The sequence below is a fragment of the Eulemur rufifrons genome, chromosome 7, assembly GCF_041146395.1.
Source record: "Eulemur rufifrons isolate Redbay chromosome 7, OSU_ERuf_1, whole genome shotgun sequence".
Lineage (NCBI taxonomy): Eukaryota > Metazoa > Chordata > Mammalia > Primates > Lemuridae > Eulemur > Eulemur rufifrons.
The window spans coordinates 160,690,378-160,708,163 of record NC_090989.1 but is presented as its reverse complement, the minus strand read 5'-3'; the positions used below and the strand labels follow the sequence as shown (position 1 = coordinate 160,708,163).

The 17,786-nt window shown below is 42.8% G+C and overlaps 1 protein-coding gene across 5 annotated transcripts in view; it reads left to right on the top strand.

The window, feature by feature from the left end:
- Positions 1-17,786, top strand: part of ARHGEF3 (Rho guanine nucleotide exchange factor 3) — a 255,558-nt gene that overhangs the window by 180,986 nt on the left and 56,786 nt on the right. For 2 of the 5 annotated variants that reach the window (XM_069473725.1, XM_069473723.1), the window contains exon 1: positions 9,737-9,979. The exons of the other annotated variants lie outside the window; for them this stretch is intronic. In XM_069473725.1, coding sequence (XP_069329826.1) covers positions 9,884-9,979 — 96 coding nt within the window. In that variant the 5' untranslated portion in view covers positions 9,737-9,883. Of the gene's footprint in view, positions 1-9,736; positions 9,980-17,786 lie in introns of those variants that run through there. 5 annotated transcript variants of the gene reach the window in all.

The following is a 17,786-nucleotide window of genomic DNA, read 5'->3' as shown; positions in this document are numbered from 1 at the left end:
ATAACTCAGGAAACGTGATGGCACCTAATTTCAGCGTGGCATGAGGCAAGCGTTTAGGAAAAGAATAGTGAGCTATTGTTGTGGGCTTTTTAAAAAAATGGGTGGGTTGTTTTTATAAAGTTTTGTGAACAGGAAACTGAAGCAAAACGCTGATCTCTTCGGTTTTTGAGCTCTGCCAGCATCGTTTTCGTATTTATTTTTGAATTTTGATGACAGGCACTTCCTTTAACACTTCTGGGGGTAAAGTGTAACAAGATACCCCAAACTGCATTTCATAACAGCAGGATCCAAATGAAGAGGTGTAGTTTCAGATCTTTTTGACAACACTGTGGGATAGAATTGGATCCCTCCTGGACCAGGGGAGAAAGATACCTCTTTCAGTAACTGAGGCAGGCTGCAGAATGTTTTTCCTTTTAAAACACTCTAGAAGATTCGCCTAACATGTGGAAAACCTCTAACGTGCATTAAAATGGGTCGTGCTGTGGCAAAGAAAATACAGATCGAATTCCCCTCTTCCCTTGAATCATAAAACCCCAGCCTCCTCAGCTATTGTTTCCCCTGGAAGATGACTTCATCTTAAAGAAAGTGGTCCTATCTGTTGTGCGTTTTGGATGCACTAAGCCAACGTTTCAGGAATCTGGCTGCCAACTCTGGAGATGTTAAAATCCTGCTTTGTTCCTGTAGGGCATTTATTCATTGCCTACCCTGTAAAAGTTATGTCTTATTGCATTTTCCTGGCACCAGAGCAATCCTTGTACCTACCCATTACATTTGGTTTTTCTGAGCCTGCAGGCAGCCCTGGGTTATTAAAGTTCAAGGAGGAAACCATGTGATGTTGGCTTTACAATTTTAATTCTCTCTTACCTTCTTCCCTCCCTTCCTCCCACTCACTGACAGATTAGTTTTCTTGGCCTTGTACTGTCTCTAAACCAAAATGAGCTCTCAAAGCATCTCTTGTAAGACTCGAGGAGGGGAGAGCATGACCCTCCTCGGGTGAAACAGCTAACAGAGAAGTTTCCTTCTTCTCCCTTTGGCTTCTTTGGACAAAAAGGTCTGTAGTCCATAATTTCACATCAGTCTGAGAACTTCAGATTCACATCATACGTAATCTTGCAGAAATACCAGGCAAAACTTCCCCTCCCCATTATCCTTCCGCCTTAAGAAGTCAGCCCCCTTGGGGGCCCACCTCAAGAGAACAAAGTTTTAATATAAATAGCATAGATATAAGCATGGTAAGTAGAGAAGAAAAAGAATTTGTAGAGTTTAACATGGAATCAAAAACCTAAAGATGGGAAAGGAAGAAAGCACCTTTGAGGGAAGGAAAAGGTCAGAGGAGCATGTGCAAGGTGTCTTTGAAAATAAGCTACTTGACATCCCTTTGCCACCGGAGTTTAGTCTTCCTAGCAAGTCCGTCTTGTTCAGGGCTTAGTAGAAATTGCTGGGTGTGTGTAAAATGCTGGAGAGAATTGAAAGCTCTCATAGTATCTGAGAGGCCGCCACAGCCTTATACTGTAGGAGCCTTCTCTCAAAGTGATTTCCTTGAGTTTTGAACTCTTCAAGAAGCTTAACATGAGGGATTCATATCTACCTTTCAAAATTTCTGATAGCCAGCTATGGTACTCTGCGTATGACTTCTTGGTCTCATCTCAGAAACTAAATATGCTATGTTCCTCTTTGCAAAAATCTTCTCTGGATTTGCTTCCTCCATGGATGCTCTCTGATGAGCCCCATTTCAATTTAATTTTCATTTCAAGAAATATGGACCCAGTGTCTGGTATGTGCCAGCATGAGAGAAGGAGCTGGAGCTGCTGTGGTGAGCAAGATAGATATGGTCCCTGTCCTCTTGTGGCTTCCAGCTGGGTAGTGGACACAGACATTAAATCAGTCAATGCGAGCAGGATGAGTATTGGGGAGAGAGAGGTACTCAGGTCTGTGGGGGCACAAAGCAAGGGCAGCTCTAGCCTGGGGTCACAGATGACCTTGAATGAGAAAAATTAGCCAGGCAAAGCCATCAGATAGTTGTACCTGCTATGCCAGAGTTGAAGAACTTAATGATAATGCCATGATAAAAGCTGGGGAATGAGTGGCTGGCTAGTGCTTCTGTTCAGCCTTCTATTGCCAAGGCTTTCGGTTTAGTTGGAGTTGTGGGCACGTGAGAACTGTTTGCTGAGCTTCATTTGGGGTGTGAAATGTAAAAATTCAACTAAAACAGAAGTTCCCTTAACTCAGTTCCCACTTCTCCAAAGCACTGAGTTAACCCACACCCTCTAGGCTCTCTGTAACACCCATCTGATGTCCACAGCACACAGAACAGTTTCAGCTAATGGCCTGCTCCTAGCACACACCAGCCAACTTCCACTCCCATTAGATGAGACACAAACTTGCCTGGAGTCCCCGAACCTGTTTGTGCTGGTTGAACTTGTTCTCTAATTAAGGACTTCTACACAACCCCTACCCCCTGCCCTAGCCCCAGGTCTTTTTTCTGGTAAATGTTTCAAGCCAACTACCCTCCTCCCATTCTCTACAGCTAATTTTTTAAAAACTTAAATGCAGTTGTGTCCCCTGGCTATGAAGATAAGCATGTTTTTCATTGGAACCCTGGATACCAGATTGTAAATCAAGTCCCAAGAGCCAGAAAACATCTCCTAGTGGGTGGCTTAGTTGATGGTTTATTGGAGTGTGGATTTGCCTGTTTTTCATTGTATCCCTGATGCACCCATCCATATATAGTGTGCAGTTTGGCACACAAGAGTTCCTCAGTGCACGTTGGTTTTGATGAACCAATAAGCAGCTCCGTATGCCCATTCTGGATTTTGATGCTACAACCATTGGGCTAATTATCCCTGGGTACCTCTGGCCTGAATATCTGTGGTCAGAGTATTTCTGGCTAGGGGAGGGGAGCAGGTTCATTATTGAGCTTGCTAATAATTCTAATTCACAACGCTATGCTACTTACACAATACTCTTTGAGGGTGTTTTACAAATTTCTGGGGTCTACTGCCAAAGATTCCAATTGAATGCATCCTAAGTAGGGCCCAGAGATATGGATTTGATAAGCTTCTCAGTTAATTTTACTGCAGGTGGTCTCTGGAAATGTTGTCCCTGACTCTGAGAAGTCATGTTTCTATAAATTTATAGGTGTTCAAATTCAGGACAGATGATACGAATAGTTAGTGCCATATTTCATTGTTATACACATTTTTCCCTCACATTTTAACTTCTCTGGAATTGCCAAGGGTCTTAAAATTGATCATGTGATATAATTTAATTGGCAATATTTTGGGGGAGGAACATGTAACATAATAGCACATATTATAGTCTATGGCATTTTAGATTCAATGAAATAAGTTACTTTGATTACTGAATTTGTAGTCAATGGAAGAGAGAACATCTCCACTATCCAGAGCTGGAATTTATACATTTTAGGTTCTAATTTCTCTACATAATGGTTAGTATACGAAACCCACATAAATAAATACATTAGTTGTAGTCTTAGGGAAATAAATAATTTTGGAATATAACAAATTTATTGAATGCTTGGCTCTAAAATACTCTCAAACAAACAAGACTAAAGTTCAAAGACCCTCTACTAGTGTACAGAAAATGTTCTAAGGGCTGGCTTAATTCCATGAGAAAAACAAGGCTGATAATAATCATCACTTCAAATTGGAGGTCAGAATCCTTACTGCAAATTCTTGAGTGAGACAGGTTTTTGTTCATACATGCTATATAGCCAAAAATACCATGTATGAATAAGATGGTAAATTAAACCCTTTGAGGTTTTAATTTAATCACTGGGTTTACATTTATGCCCCCCCCCCCAAACAAATAAATGTGGTGGTAAACGTTGTTCTGGGAAAGAACAAGATTTGAACAAATTTTCCCTCTTCCTTGGTTTCTTCTTAATTATATTTCACTGAAACTAATTTTCACTGGTCTTTTGAGGTATATTCTGGTATCTGAAGCAGTTTAAAACAGTCATCTGTTCCCTGACCCCCTACTCCCATATTCCTCTTTATCCTTTTGTCCTTTTTGTGTTTTATGGAGTGTGTTACTCAGTTAAGGGTCAGGTTAGGGCACTGGGAAGATTTGAGGCATGGCAACGTGGGGCTTCTTTGCACTCAAGTGTTTCCTCTTTGCTCCACCAAGCCTAAGCCAACATTGACACCAACCAGTGATCAAGGTCTGAAGTGAAAATCTCCTTGAGATTAAAACCAGCAGATTTCTTGGCTCCAATGCCATATTTCAGTTCTACTCTCTCTTTAATGCAGGATTTCTCAACAGTGGCACTATTGACATTTTGGACCTGTTAATTCTTCCTGTGGAAGGCTGTCCTGTGTATTATAAGTGTTACTAGCATCCCCGGCCTGTAGCCACTAGATGCCAATGCACCTGGCCCCATCCACTAACAATCAAAAATGTATCTAATGGACATTTTGACACCACCCCCCCAAATGTCCCTGAGGGTCAAATCACCCTTGGTTGAGAGGCATTGTTCTAATGAACTAGAATCTAGGAAATGCACCTGTTTGTGTTATATCAGGGGAAGACATTTATTCACTCTTTAAAAAAAAAAAAAAAAAAAAAAGTCTTGCTAATTTTTATGGCTAATTTTTTGCATTATAGCTAATAATCCACAGGATTAGCTCAATAGGGAGAAAGAGAGACAATCACGTAAACAGTTTTTCAGGCTTGTTTCAGAAAATGAAATCTTAAAGAGAATGCAAGAATTAAGTCTTCCAGCTTTAGAATATCCAGGGATGCATATTTGTAAATCTGGACTGGAGTCAATGGACATATCCTCAGGCAAGGGAGGGTAATACTAATAACACTGGTGTGAGTTTAGAGATGATCAGTGCTTCGTTTGTGCCATTTTTACCAGTGTGGCAGTAAATCACAGTCCTGATCTCTCAGAATTCACTGCCAGAACTTCTTCAGGCTTTTCACTCTTCTGCCTCCCCATCAAGACTGAAGTCGAAGAGAGGAGAGGGGGCTTGATCATTAACTGGGAATATCCCCCAAATGGAAGGGGAGGGGAGAGGTGTTGAAACATGCATGTGCCCGGCATGTACCTACATGACCATGTCAGAGTAGCAGATAGAAAATGGCATCCCTCCAGATGCCAGGGAAGCAGGTGTAGGTACACATGTTTGAAGACTAGGCTTTGAGATATCAGCTACTGGGACCTGGGCTCCTCCTGCAAGTGTAAACACAGAGGTTACAGTTGAAAGGCCACATTTTAAAATCAACCATATTCCTTGAGCAGGTGTACATTAAACACCTGCCTGGCATAGAGGTTCAGGAATGAGTGGAGAAGAGGAGGAGGAAAAATGTAGCTAATCGAGCACCTGACCTGTATGTAATAAGCACTCATTTATATATGTGATGAATGGATGGATGGATGAATGAATGAACAAGGCTTTAAGAAGAAAAGGTACACACTAATCCTGATGTTATGTATAACACTGACAGGACAAAGCATTGTCCTGTTGGCAGAGAAGATTGTCACAGCTCCTTTTAGCTTCTGAAATTTTAGCCTCACACTGGGCCTGCTCTACTCACAGTCATGGTGTGGGGATTTGAGGAGTCCATAGACGGTCTCCCAGCCACGCCTGGTTGTGTGCTAGTCTAAAAGGAAGTAGTAACCAGTCGTGGGCTTGTGTGTGGAGGCCCACCACTCTACCATCTGCACAAACGACCCCCACTCGGCACAGGCGAGACCGCAGGCCCTGTGCTTGGCACGATTCCTGGAAATGCAGAACAGCCTCCTTTATTCCAGTCTCCAGGCTTCTGGCTTGCGAGGAACACTGCCTGGCTGTGAAGCATTTTATAGGATTATAACGGGTTGTGCTAAAGGCGAGTTCTGAAAGGCACTTTGTGCCTTTGCTTTGAGTGAAGCTGCCTGTTAGGGCAGTGTTGTTCCTAAGCCCATAAACACATACACACAGGCAGGATGGGGAGTGCCAGGCTCCTGGGGCCACTTAGCTTGGCGGCATTGTGGGGCTAGACCAGCTTCCCTCAACTGTGACACTAACCTCAGGGATGTGCTTGGAAACCCTCCTGTAGGGCTGCCTGTTTTCCAACAAAGTCTTTGATCACGGACACCCCTGGTTAGAGTCCCAGGCAGATTGCCCAAACCCCAAATATGTTAATGGAGGTGAAGTACATTGCATATAGGGGAGGTTCTGAAGTCAGGGCACTAGGTGGAAATTGCATGGGGTCAAAAATACCCTTGAAAATTCTTTAAATGTCTCAAGGACCACATACGTGGCTTATATATACCCAAAATTGCTGGCTTGAGTTTACAGGCTTTGTTGTACTGAAAATATATGTCTTTAAACACCAGAATCCTATTCAGGGAGGGAGACATTCATGCTATGAGAAGCTTGGAAGAATCAGACCACCCAAGGGAACTCCAGATTCCCATCTTTCACAATCGTTTTGTAGCTTATGTTTTTTTGCAGCACTATTTAAATTGTTACAGGCCATTAGCAATCTTTCTGCCTCTGTCTCTCTGTCTCTCTCTCCTTGCCTAGCACATATAGTGAAAAAGACATAAGTTTGCTGTACATATGTTGGTGTAGCCCTGTATATTCATTGATTTTTATGGTTCCAACACCTTTTAAGGAGGGCAAAAAAATGTTTTAAGAGAAAATGGATATGGCAGCCTTCTTTTTGACCAATTCATTGCTCTTCAATAGTTGTACTTAAACTTGACGTTAAAGCCCCCTCCATTTCTTAGGGTTTATTTATTTATTATTTCACTGGTCTTATGGTACGTGAGACTCCTTGCTTGGTTCTAAGGATACTGTGGTGAGCAGCCCTGTCCCAGGGCTGTCAGAATTTGCCAGGGTGACTCTTTCCTTCATTAAGTGCTGTAAGTCCATTTTCCAACTGAAGTACAAGACCTAGCAAGCTCCACTGGGGATCAAGGCCTGTCCCCAAATGGGCTATTGATGGCCAGAGTCTTCTAGTTGAGATGGTGGGTCTGTGAGGGCCCGAAGAGCAGCAGGTAGAGGAAGAGAATAAGAAGTGGCTCTGGGTTCTTCAGTGAAGATCCTTGGTGGCCAGGCAAGCCCCGAGTGAGGCTTGTCACTGCCTCTTGGTCTTGCTTTGCCTGCATAGTTAATCAGAGGCTGCATGTCACTGGCTTGTGGCCCTGCTTTTGGCTGCATAGGTAATCTGGGGCTGCTTGGAGATGGGTTCCCCTCACTCCCCCACCAAGCTTGGCCAAGATTTCGAGGGAAGGGGGTAATTGTGTGAGCTCACCATGAGTGCAGCTCAGGCTAAAAGGATAAGGTTGTGTTCAGGAATATGAATAGGAAAATGGGTAGTTCTGAGCTGCTCTTTCCCACCCCATACCTCTTTTCTGGCCATTTCTCTTCCTGTTACTTCAGGTTATATATTTGAGGGGGAAAAATCAGGTTCTCTCTTCAATCTCGGATGGAACCCCCCATTCATTCAGGAGCCCCCTTTACACATGTGGCAATAGCAGGCTGGCTAAACCGGGCCAGATTCTTACTGTTTCCAACGGCAGTTTGTCTGCAGTAGCTGGGTAGAAAGGTGGGTAGATTTAGTGTCAAGGTGTAGGTTTGATACTGGGAAGAAAGAGCTATATGTGTTATGAGGTTTCCTGCCTGTAAAGTAGCAACTGCTAGGTTCTTACCTCAACTGGAAGCAAAGAACACTGAAACAGGCCGGGTGCGGTGGCTCACGCCTGTAATCCTAGCACTCTGGGAGGCCGAGGCGGGTGGATCGCTCAAGGTCAGGAGTTCGAGACCAGCCTGAGCAAGAGCGAGACCCCGTCTCTACTAAAAATAGAAAGAAATTATATGGACAACTAAAAATATATATATAGAAAAATTAGCCGGGCATAGTGGCGCATGCCTGTAGTCCCAGCTACTCGGGAGGCTGAGGCAGGAGGATCGCTTGAGCCCAGGAGTTTGAGGTTGCTGTGAGCTAGGCTGACGCCACGGCACTCACTCTAGCCTGGGCAACAAAGTGAGACTCTGTCTCAAAAAAAAAAAACACTGAAACAGAAACTAAAAATCACCATTCCCCCTACCTCCTGCATACCCAAGAAGTGAAAGCAAAAGACAGTTCTCCCCAGACCACTACCTGATGTGGCCATGACTTTCACATGAGGAGAAAAAAGATTCAATGGTGCAGCCTACAAAATAACATTTGAGATAATAATTTTAATATTAAAAACCCTATTTCTAGTTTCCAAAGTAATACACGAGTATATTTTTCTGCAAAATATTAAAACATTAACTATAAATTTAAAGTCCCCTTTGTCCACTGTCTTTAATCCTTTAATCCCAGATGCCTCCCCTAAACCACAAGGGAACTGGTAAAAGTTTGGTGCAGTTTCTCCCAGACGGTGTTTAGCGTCATTTACCTACAAATATGTCTGTATAGAAAATATATGGTATCTTTTGTAGATGTTTTTAACACAAATAGTATTGTACTGTGCTTACTCTGTGATTATTTTTAAACTGAACGTAATACATCGGTCATTTTTCCATGCCACACCTACACACCCATAGACCCATCTCCTTTTTTTTTCTTCTTTCTTTCTTTGAGGCAGAGTCTTGCTCTGTGGCCTGGGCTAGAGTGCAGTGGTCATCATAGCTCACTGCCACCTCAAACTCCTGGGCTCAAGTGATCTTCCTGCCTCAGCCCTCAGAGTAGCTGGGACTACAAGCGCAGGCCAGGAAGCCAGGCTTTTGCTATTTTTGGTAGAGACGGGGGTCTCACACTTGCTCAGGCTGGTCTGGAACTCCTGACCTCAGTGTTCTTTCCGCCTCCCATCTCCTTTTTGACCACTGCTGAATGGTATTACATAGTAAGGAAAGTTTATTTAAGCACTCCCTGCTGATGGAGATGACCATTGTTTCCAGTTTCTTCCTTTTTTTTTTTTTTTTCCTGCTCAGACAGGACTGCTGCAAACAACCTTATAATCACCTCTTTGGGCATTTACAATGTCATTGTTTCTCCAGAAAGGATCCAGAAAGGCGTAGTAACCGGTCATCACTGCACAGTTTTATACCTGAAGGACTCTTGTCAGATTGCCCCTCTGAGTGGCAGGCAGGCTCTTACCATTCCAGTCATATTTCAAAGTGGGTGCAGGGGAAAAGGGCTACAGGGAACTTTCCGGGGTGGTGGAAATGTTTTGTATCCTGATTGTGGAGGTGGTTAGGTGGGTGTTTACATGTGTCATAACTCGACAAACGGTACACTTAAAATGTGTGCATTTTACTGTTTGTAGATTATACTCCAGGGTTCTTCATTAAAAAAAAAAAAAAAAAAAAAAAGGCGTGCAGAGGAGACTGGCCTGTGAAGAAGGAAAAACAGAATACCACGTCTTTCTAACGTGGGCTTTTAAAACGTTCTCTTTCCCCAGACTCCTTCTCTCCGCACGGCTTCGCCCCAGCCTCCTCTCTACCCGCCACCCCTTCCGCCCCGAGAGTGCAGCGAGGAAGTCCGAAAGGAGCTTTCACGGGGTTGGGCAGCCTCGCAATCGCATCTCCCTTGAGGGGCTGCCGGGCCAGGGGCCGGCGGGAGAGAGAGGTCACGGTCCGCCGCGGGAGCGCCCTCAGCGCCTGTGCCCTAGGGGGCGTCCGCAGGGGGACACCGGGGCGCTCCCGGGATGCAGGGGGCGGTGCCGATCCGGGCCCCGCCCTGCGCCGGGCGTGCCTGGCCGCGGCCCCGCCCCCTTCGGCAGCCGCGCTGGAGTCAGTGCCGGCTCGGCGAGAAGGCTGCTGTCTCCGCGTCGCCGCCACCGCCCGGCACAGTGGAGCTGGGGCCCCCTTTCGCCTGGGAGTTTTGTAGTCGCCTGGGGTCAGCGGTGACATCCCAAAGGGCAGGCCCGGCAGCCGCCATGGTGGCCAAGGATTACCCCTTCTACCTCACGGTCAAGAGGGCGAACTGCAGCCTGGAGATACCCCCGGCCAGCTGTCCGGCCAAGGACGCCGAGGTAGGGCCCCTCCCTCCACCTGGTCCTCTTCGGGTACTTCTGCCTGTCTGTCTGTCTCCCTCCAGCTCTCACTCTTTCGGCACCCTCCCCAGGTCACTGTCTCCGTTTCCATCTCTCACTCTCTGTGTGTGCCACTTTTTCTGTCTCCATCTCTCACACTCTTTGTGTCTCCCAGTCGCCATCTCTCACCGTCTGTCTCCCTCTCACCTCTTCTCTGTGGATCAAGCATGAGCTGCCTCTTCTGTCCCTCTTCCTGCCCGCCTGAGAGCAGCCACCTCCTCGCCTCTGCCCCGCACTCGAGTGCCCTGCAACGCTCTCCGACTGTCCATATTCTGTCTAGACCTGGCAGAGGGACTTTCTCCTACTCTGTCAGCAGGCGCAGAAGTCAGGGAAGAGCTCCCCTTTAAGCGAGTGTTTCCTCTTGCTTAGGTTGAGAGAGCAAGAGGGACCCCTCTGGAAGTCTCACCGTCAGAGGTGGCCTTGCAGCTGTTTGGCAGCAAAGAGAGGACAGAGAACCTCTGTCTATCACCTGTGGCCAGTGGGGGTTATTCAGCTGAGGGGCTGGAGCTAAAAGAGTAATTTGAGTGTCTCCCATATGGATCCTGAAAATGAATTAAACTCCTCAGAGCAATGGAAAGCTGCCTTGGAACACTGGAAACATTTCTTTTTCTGGAAACTTTCCTGTGCCTTGAGGGCAATGTGAGGGAGTCCTCCCAGCTAGTGTTTAGTCTGCCTTTTCCTCCTATGTGATATTTCTCTGGCACATAGCTCAGTGGTCTTAAAGGTTGGCTTCCGCTGGAGGAAAAAGCATCCTTCTCTTTCTTTAAGGGTCTTAGGGAATACAGTTGCTTTCACTAGACCACTGATTTGCTTTGGCCAAGCTGTAGTGGAACCCACAGTACCCAGTTCATCATTGCCACTCATATGTGTTTCTGGGAGGTCTCCACTCTCCTCCACCTCATTCTGCTAGCATAACCACCAGGGAAAGTCTAGAGGCAGGTGTGCATCTGACCTTGTCACAGCATTCTTGGGGGTTCCACCCACCTGCCCCCCTTGGGTATGCTCAGCTGTATACACTTGGCTCACTGAATTATGCATATTCAGGAGGACAGCATCAAAGATTCATTGCCTCTAACAAGAGCTGCTCCCAGCTGACAGGACTCCCAACAGTTTCCGGTTGTTGTATTCAGCTTTCTGTCAGCTGAGTGCAAACTAACTTCTCTCTCCCTGCTCCCCTCCAACACCTCAGCTGAATTGAATATTTTCACAAAGCTGCCAGCAGCTGTGAAAGTGTGATGGCCCTAGTGGTATTTGGATTCATAAGTTTTGAAAGGACAGCACCTGCATAGAATTCAGGTGGTTCAGGCCTTGGAATGGATATAATGATTTTTCAGTGGGAGCCTCCTAATTCAATGCATATAGGAGCAGTGTGGCTGGTGCCCCCTCAGACTCCTTTTGGAAGAAAGGATAGGATAACCAATTTGATAACAAATTGAAATGGGCCAAAGAAAAGAACAGTGAGAATAGCTCTGTACTCTAACCAGTCCCTTCTTGCTATCACTTAGTCCTGTGTTTTTGAATAATTTAACTTAAGGCTGAAGTAAAACTCATCTGCTTAATTTTATTTTACTCTTCTATGTAGAATATAGATATGTATATCATAAATGTAATGAAAGAAACATCACCAAATGTCAAATATTTTCTTCTTTTATAATCTGGATTCAGATTATAAAATATGATTTATTTTTCTTTTATGGGGATGTTCTGGTGTGAGAGTAAGGATCAGGAAGGAATACTTTTGGGGAATAGCTGGTAAATATTTTTCAGGTATCACCATTGAGGCTTTTTTTTTTTCTGTTTAAATCAGAATAAAAGTATGCTTTATACATGTTGAGGCAGACCTGTCTCTTAGCTTCCTTGATCTGGCATATTGCTTCCTGATAATGGAGATAGGCAAAGTTGGAACAAGAAACCTAAGTGAGTTTAGAGGGTAGTTTTCATTTTCAGTGCAAAAGACAGCCAATCCTTTGTAGGCCTAGCTTCTCTATAAGCAGTTAACAGAAATACATATTTTTACCAGTAGGTGTCGTCAGTATTTGTAAGTGGAAACAGCATTCATTTGTCTGCCTTTTGAAAAACATGATTATATAATTGTTTATAAACTAGGCATTGGCTATTAATTCCTCTGAAAGTATCTTTTAAGATTTATCATATTTTTTGTAGAAAGAATATGGTTATAATAAAAAGAAAAATGAGTCTATCCAAAGACCTTTCCAGGAAAATGGGACTCGTTGACCTTCAAAGGCAGTTGTAGCAGAACACCTGTGCCCTTTGGGCATGGAATGGCCTTTCCTCCTGAGTTTGCTGTAGCTAGGACAGTGTGCACAGCATGGCACTGGTAAGTGCCTTCTTGCATTTGTTCCTGTCGTTGCAGCAAGTGTACCAGGGAAGGCCACTTAGGAAAAGGCTTCTGGGAAGCAGGCGAGTGTCCTTGATGTGCATTTGATACCCCACATTTGAATGAAAAATATGCAAAAGTAAACATTCTCTTAAAAGAAAATAATGAAATTTCTACTCAAGATTGAATTTAAGTGCTTTGTAATTTTTTTTATTTTAGTGGTAGTTTCCAGTGAAAGCAAAAAAAAAAAAAAGATAATGCTTTAAAAAATGTATTTTTATTTTCTTTAAATGATCTATTTTAAGCTTCTGAAAATATTCTACATGCATCATGATATTGCATGTCTGATAGTGCATGTCTGTTAATATAATACTGCTTCTTAATCTGGTATTTCTTTTGACATGGGTGTATAAGTTGGGTTGCAAATGTTTAATTTTAATACCCATAACCAGCTAGATCCTTCCGGCTCTAATCATTACTAGTGAAATTTAAAGAGCCTAATTCATAGCTCTAGACTTCCACAGAAAAACATGGTATGACGTGAGCATCATTAAGTTTATTTCTTCCGATTGTTCATGCAGCTTTGCTCAATTTATCTCTGTTTTCATATTTATTGGTTGCTCACTTCCCATGCCAGGAGGTCTTTCTAGGCATGTTAGGTGCTCTTAACACCTGATATAATCACTAAAAGAAAAACGGTTAGAGCTAATGATTGTAAGTTAAAAATCACTATTTTCCCATGGTGAGGTTTGCTTTTAAAGAAGTCTCAAAAAGAAAAGAAAAGGAAAAGGGATCAGGTGAGTTGGGCACATTGGTTTAGGAAGCTAGAGCCTGGTGAGAAGCTTTTAAAAGTTTTGGGTTGATTTTATTTTTAATGAAAATACACAGAGGTGTTTCTGTTATTTCTAAGAATATAGCTGACAACTTGGTGGACAACTTACTTTTGGTTTTAAGATTCACCATCTTAGATGTTGGTCAGGATTAGGCCTGATTTAGTTAGTGGTATTTGTAGCCATTGCATTTGTCTCTCGGTGGTTCTAAAAATTTGTAGCACATAGACTATATGCCTGTCTCATCAATAGTGGAATACTTCCCTGGGTCTCAAAAGTATAGGTTCTGACTTTGACTTGGCCATGCACCTAGAAATGACAGAGTTCTATTCCTTTTCTAAGTCTACCATGTCTAGTGTCTCACTTGAGACCCCTAGCCGTGTTGTAAGGTTAACATAAAGCATGCATTATTCTCTCCACTTGATGAATAAAGACACTGAGAGGAGGTGAATTGCAGAAAGCCACATAGGAAAGCAGCAGCTAAGCCAAGATCCAATGCCAGATTTCCCGATGGACTCAGTCCAGTATTTAATATCAGCATCCCTTGTAGCATCTAATGGTGTTTACCTCTGTGGGGAGAAAAATGTGGGGCAAATACAAAACTTAACAGACATGCAAAATGCCTTAAAATATTATCTTTTAAATATGTAATCTTAAGCATCTTATGTAACTGAGGAGGTACTTTTTAAGCCTCAACTCTAAAGGGCAATGTGAACCCTATGCTCCTTCCATGATTTATGCCTCCATCAATCAACGTGTGCATTTGAAAATTGTATGCACCTGGGCTCTACTCCTTGACTACCAGCTGGAGAGCTAAAGGGTTACCAGTTTGCAGTAATTTATACATTTCTTGGAATCTGTAACATATAGTATTGAATTGATAGCATATTTGAACAACTGCATGGAAATAGTCATATGGAGTTATTACAGTTAGAAACCTATGATTTCTTCAGATGACTCAATAAATGGGCTCTATGAATCATGTGATCTCAGAGATCTTGCTGGGTGGGGAGCCACACAGAGTTACCCACACAAGGGCCATCACTTGCTGATAGGATCTGGTTATAAGCCAACATTCAGTGGCTGTTCAGTTAGAAAAGTATCTTGAGGCTCTTGGACCTCCAGGATGCGTATGAAATAGGAACAGGTTTATTAGAGGAAAATATGTTGACTTTACACATGTACGTTTAAGACTGTTCAGGGGCCGGACGCAGTGGCTCACTCCTGTAATCCTAGCACTCTGGGAGGCCGAGGCGGGTGGATTGTTTGAGCTCAGGAGTTCGAGACCAGACTGAGTAAGAGCGAGACCCCATCTCTACTAAAAAAAATAGAAAGAAATTAGCTGGACAACTAAAAATATATAGAAAAAAACTAGCTGGGCATAGTGGCACATGCCTGTAATCCTAGCTACTTGGGAGGCTGAGGCAGGAGGATGGCTTGAGCCCAGGAGTTTGAGGTTGCTGTGAGCGAGGCTGACACCATGGCACTCTAGCCTGAGCAACATAGTGAGACTCTGTCTCAAAAAAAAAAAAAAAAAAAAAAAAAAGACTATTCAGGACATCTTCTTAGAAATAAGAGTCAGTGCCATCTCCACCACCTGCTAGTGGTGACCTTAGACAACCTCTCCAAGCCTGTTTCCTCAGTGGTAAAATGGCAATGATGATAGTTACGTCTCTATCTAGGACCATAGTGAGGGTCAAATGAGATGATTCATGTTGACGGCTTAACATGGTTCCTGTCACCTAGTAAATGCTTAATAAATATTATCATTGAGATCTTTGCATCTCAAAAAAAATCCCTAAAGTTGTCTTAAACATCATGATCACCATCCTAATTTCATAAATGCTGTTTTACACACGGCGGTGCATTAGGGCATTTACTGTAAGTCCTTTACTTTAATCGTCACAACAATCCTATGGGGTTGATGATAATGCCCTCTTTTATATAAGAAGAGACTAAGGCTCAGAGCAGGGTAGTGGCCTTCCCAGGATGGCTGAGCTACTAGGTAGAGGAGATGAGATTCACAACCCAGTCTGACACTGAAGTCTGTACTTTCCCAACCACATCACATTGCCTCTGAATGACTAAATCATTGGTCTCCTCACCACACAGCATGTGAAGGATGAACCCGTCTGCCCGAGCAAATTGCCTGATGCTCAAAGGCCAATTTTTTCCTGAGTGTCTGGGTGGGAGACCCCACCATTAGTCAGTGTTTCTGACAGCCCACTTCATAGAATGGCTGCAATTCACAGGAGTAGGGTTTGCAAGCCCCCATTTGGAAGGGTTTGGGTAATTTCCGTTTTGTGTTGCTCAAGGAGCTGGTCTTTGGCAGAATTCCACATACTCAGTTCTATGGGGGTGACACTGTTAGTTCTTCTCTTAGTCATTTTGCTTATCTGCATTAACTACCAGCTTTCCACATAAACCAATAACTGGAAGGCTTAACTACCATCTGGATATTTGTAAATTGTGTCATTTTCCCAAGACACCCAGTGATTGCCTGTAAAATCCTGGATCAATGCCACTGTTTCATAACTACTGAATGGAAATAAATTACTGATTATATCCTAATTTTGCAAAGCCCTGTGTAAATGTAATTGTTATTAATGATGTGTGTGTATCTGGAAGGGCTACTTCATTCATGATGTATATGTGCGGTTGCCTTCCATAATTTGCCAGCATTGGTAATGGGTAGAGGTCACACATGAAATGAGGAAATTGCTGTGATTGCATTGCCATTTATTCTTGTGTTTGTGGACTGTCAGGAGTGAAGGCCCAGTGCTTTCTAATGCCTTCCATTTTTTATAAATTGACACCAGTAACTAGCTTAGAAGAGGCTTTGTCACAAGTTAATCAGGCTTCTGAACTTTCCTTGGAAAGGAGTGGTTCTTTTTAAGTGTAGAAACACTTGTGCCTGGACCTCCTGTACTTGGGCCATTGTGTCCTTTTGGGAGAAGGCAGCCCTGATTATTAGTAAACTTCAATTAATTGGAGCTGAACCAGAAACCTTGACAGTAAATTCATTAGACTTTTTTTTTTTTTTTTTTCCTTTCTGGCCCTTAAGATGAGGAGGAAAGGAGTAGCAAAACCCGGGGATTTATGAAACAAACAAAACCAGCCTCCAGGAAATGACCCAGGGTCATTGCATCAGAGAACCTCAGAGTGGGAAAGGCTTGTTGAGAATATGTAGCCTAATTCTTATTCACTACTAGATTCATTCAATTTCTGCTTAAACACCTCCAGGGACAGAAAGCTCTTAACCTTCTGAGGCCATATATAGTCAGCCCTCTGTATCTGCCTGTTTCTCATCCACAGATTCAACCAACCACAGATCGAAAATATTCAGAAAAAAATAACAATACATTAATAATACAAATAAAAAATACAGTGTAACAACTATTTACATAGCATTTACATTGCATTAGGTATTATGAGTAAACTCGAGATGATTTAAAGATAGGAGAATATACATAGGATATACGCAAATACTATTTCATTTTATATCAGGGACTTGAGCATCTGTGGATTTTGGTATCTGCAGGCATCCTGGAACCAATCCCCCTTGGATCTTGAAGGACAACTGTACTGCGTCTTTGTTTAGTATAGATCATGAAAAAATCCTTTCTTAATTGTAACATTACTTTCTGGAGCTGTATATTATGCAGTAATACTTATATGTTACCACCTTAAATATTTGAAAACTGCTCTCTCTCCCCATCTCTTCCACTCCACACACATGTGCACTCTCTCCCTCTTTCTCTTCCCCCAGGTGCTCTCCTTCGCTTGGCTAGATGTTCCTGGTTCCTCTAACTTTTCCGAATGTAACATACTGTCATATCTTTTTCCTGTCCTTATTTCTTCTGGACATCCTTAGCGTGCCCAGAAATCTTGAATATTAATCAGTCCAAAGACACTGTATGATACTGTATCAATAAGATTTCTTGTATGTTTAATTTGCTTCCCTAGATAAGAGAAGTAGACTAATACGTTGAAAATGATTTTTGAAATAAAGATGACAGACAAGATTAATATCTTTGTTAGTTTATACAGATGTAAAAATACCCTAAGACATCCATTGACAAATGGGCAAAAGACACTATTAGTCAGTTCAAACACAAGAACTCTTTATGACCATAAAGATTATTTAAAATGTCCACTCTAATAGGAATTATAGAAGTGAAAAAGGCAAACAATAATAAGGTACCATTTCATACCTAATTGATATTGCAACTATTTTAAAGACATAGTAAAACCAAATGCTGTGAATGTTGCAGGAAAATAACACATGTCTTTGTGCATATTAAAAGACAAAAAAGGTTCAAATCTTTGGATCCAGTATTCCAGCTCTTGGGGCAGGGAAAGCTGTGTGTCCAAAGTTATTCATAATGACATTATTAACAATAATATTCATGCTTTATATTTGTGCATTTTACAGGTTTCAAGGCACTTTTATATTCTTTGACTCACTTTAGTATAATTATCCTCATCTTAAAGATGATACCAAGGGTCAGAGAGATTCATGATTTGTCCAAGATTACACAGCTGGGAGTGGCATAGCTAGAGCTTGAAGTCCAATTGT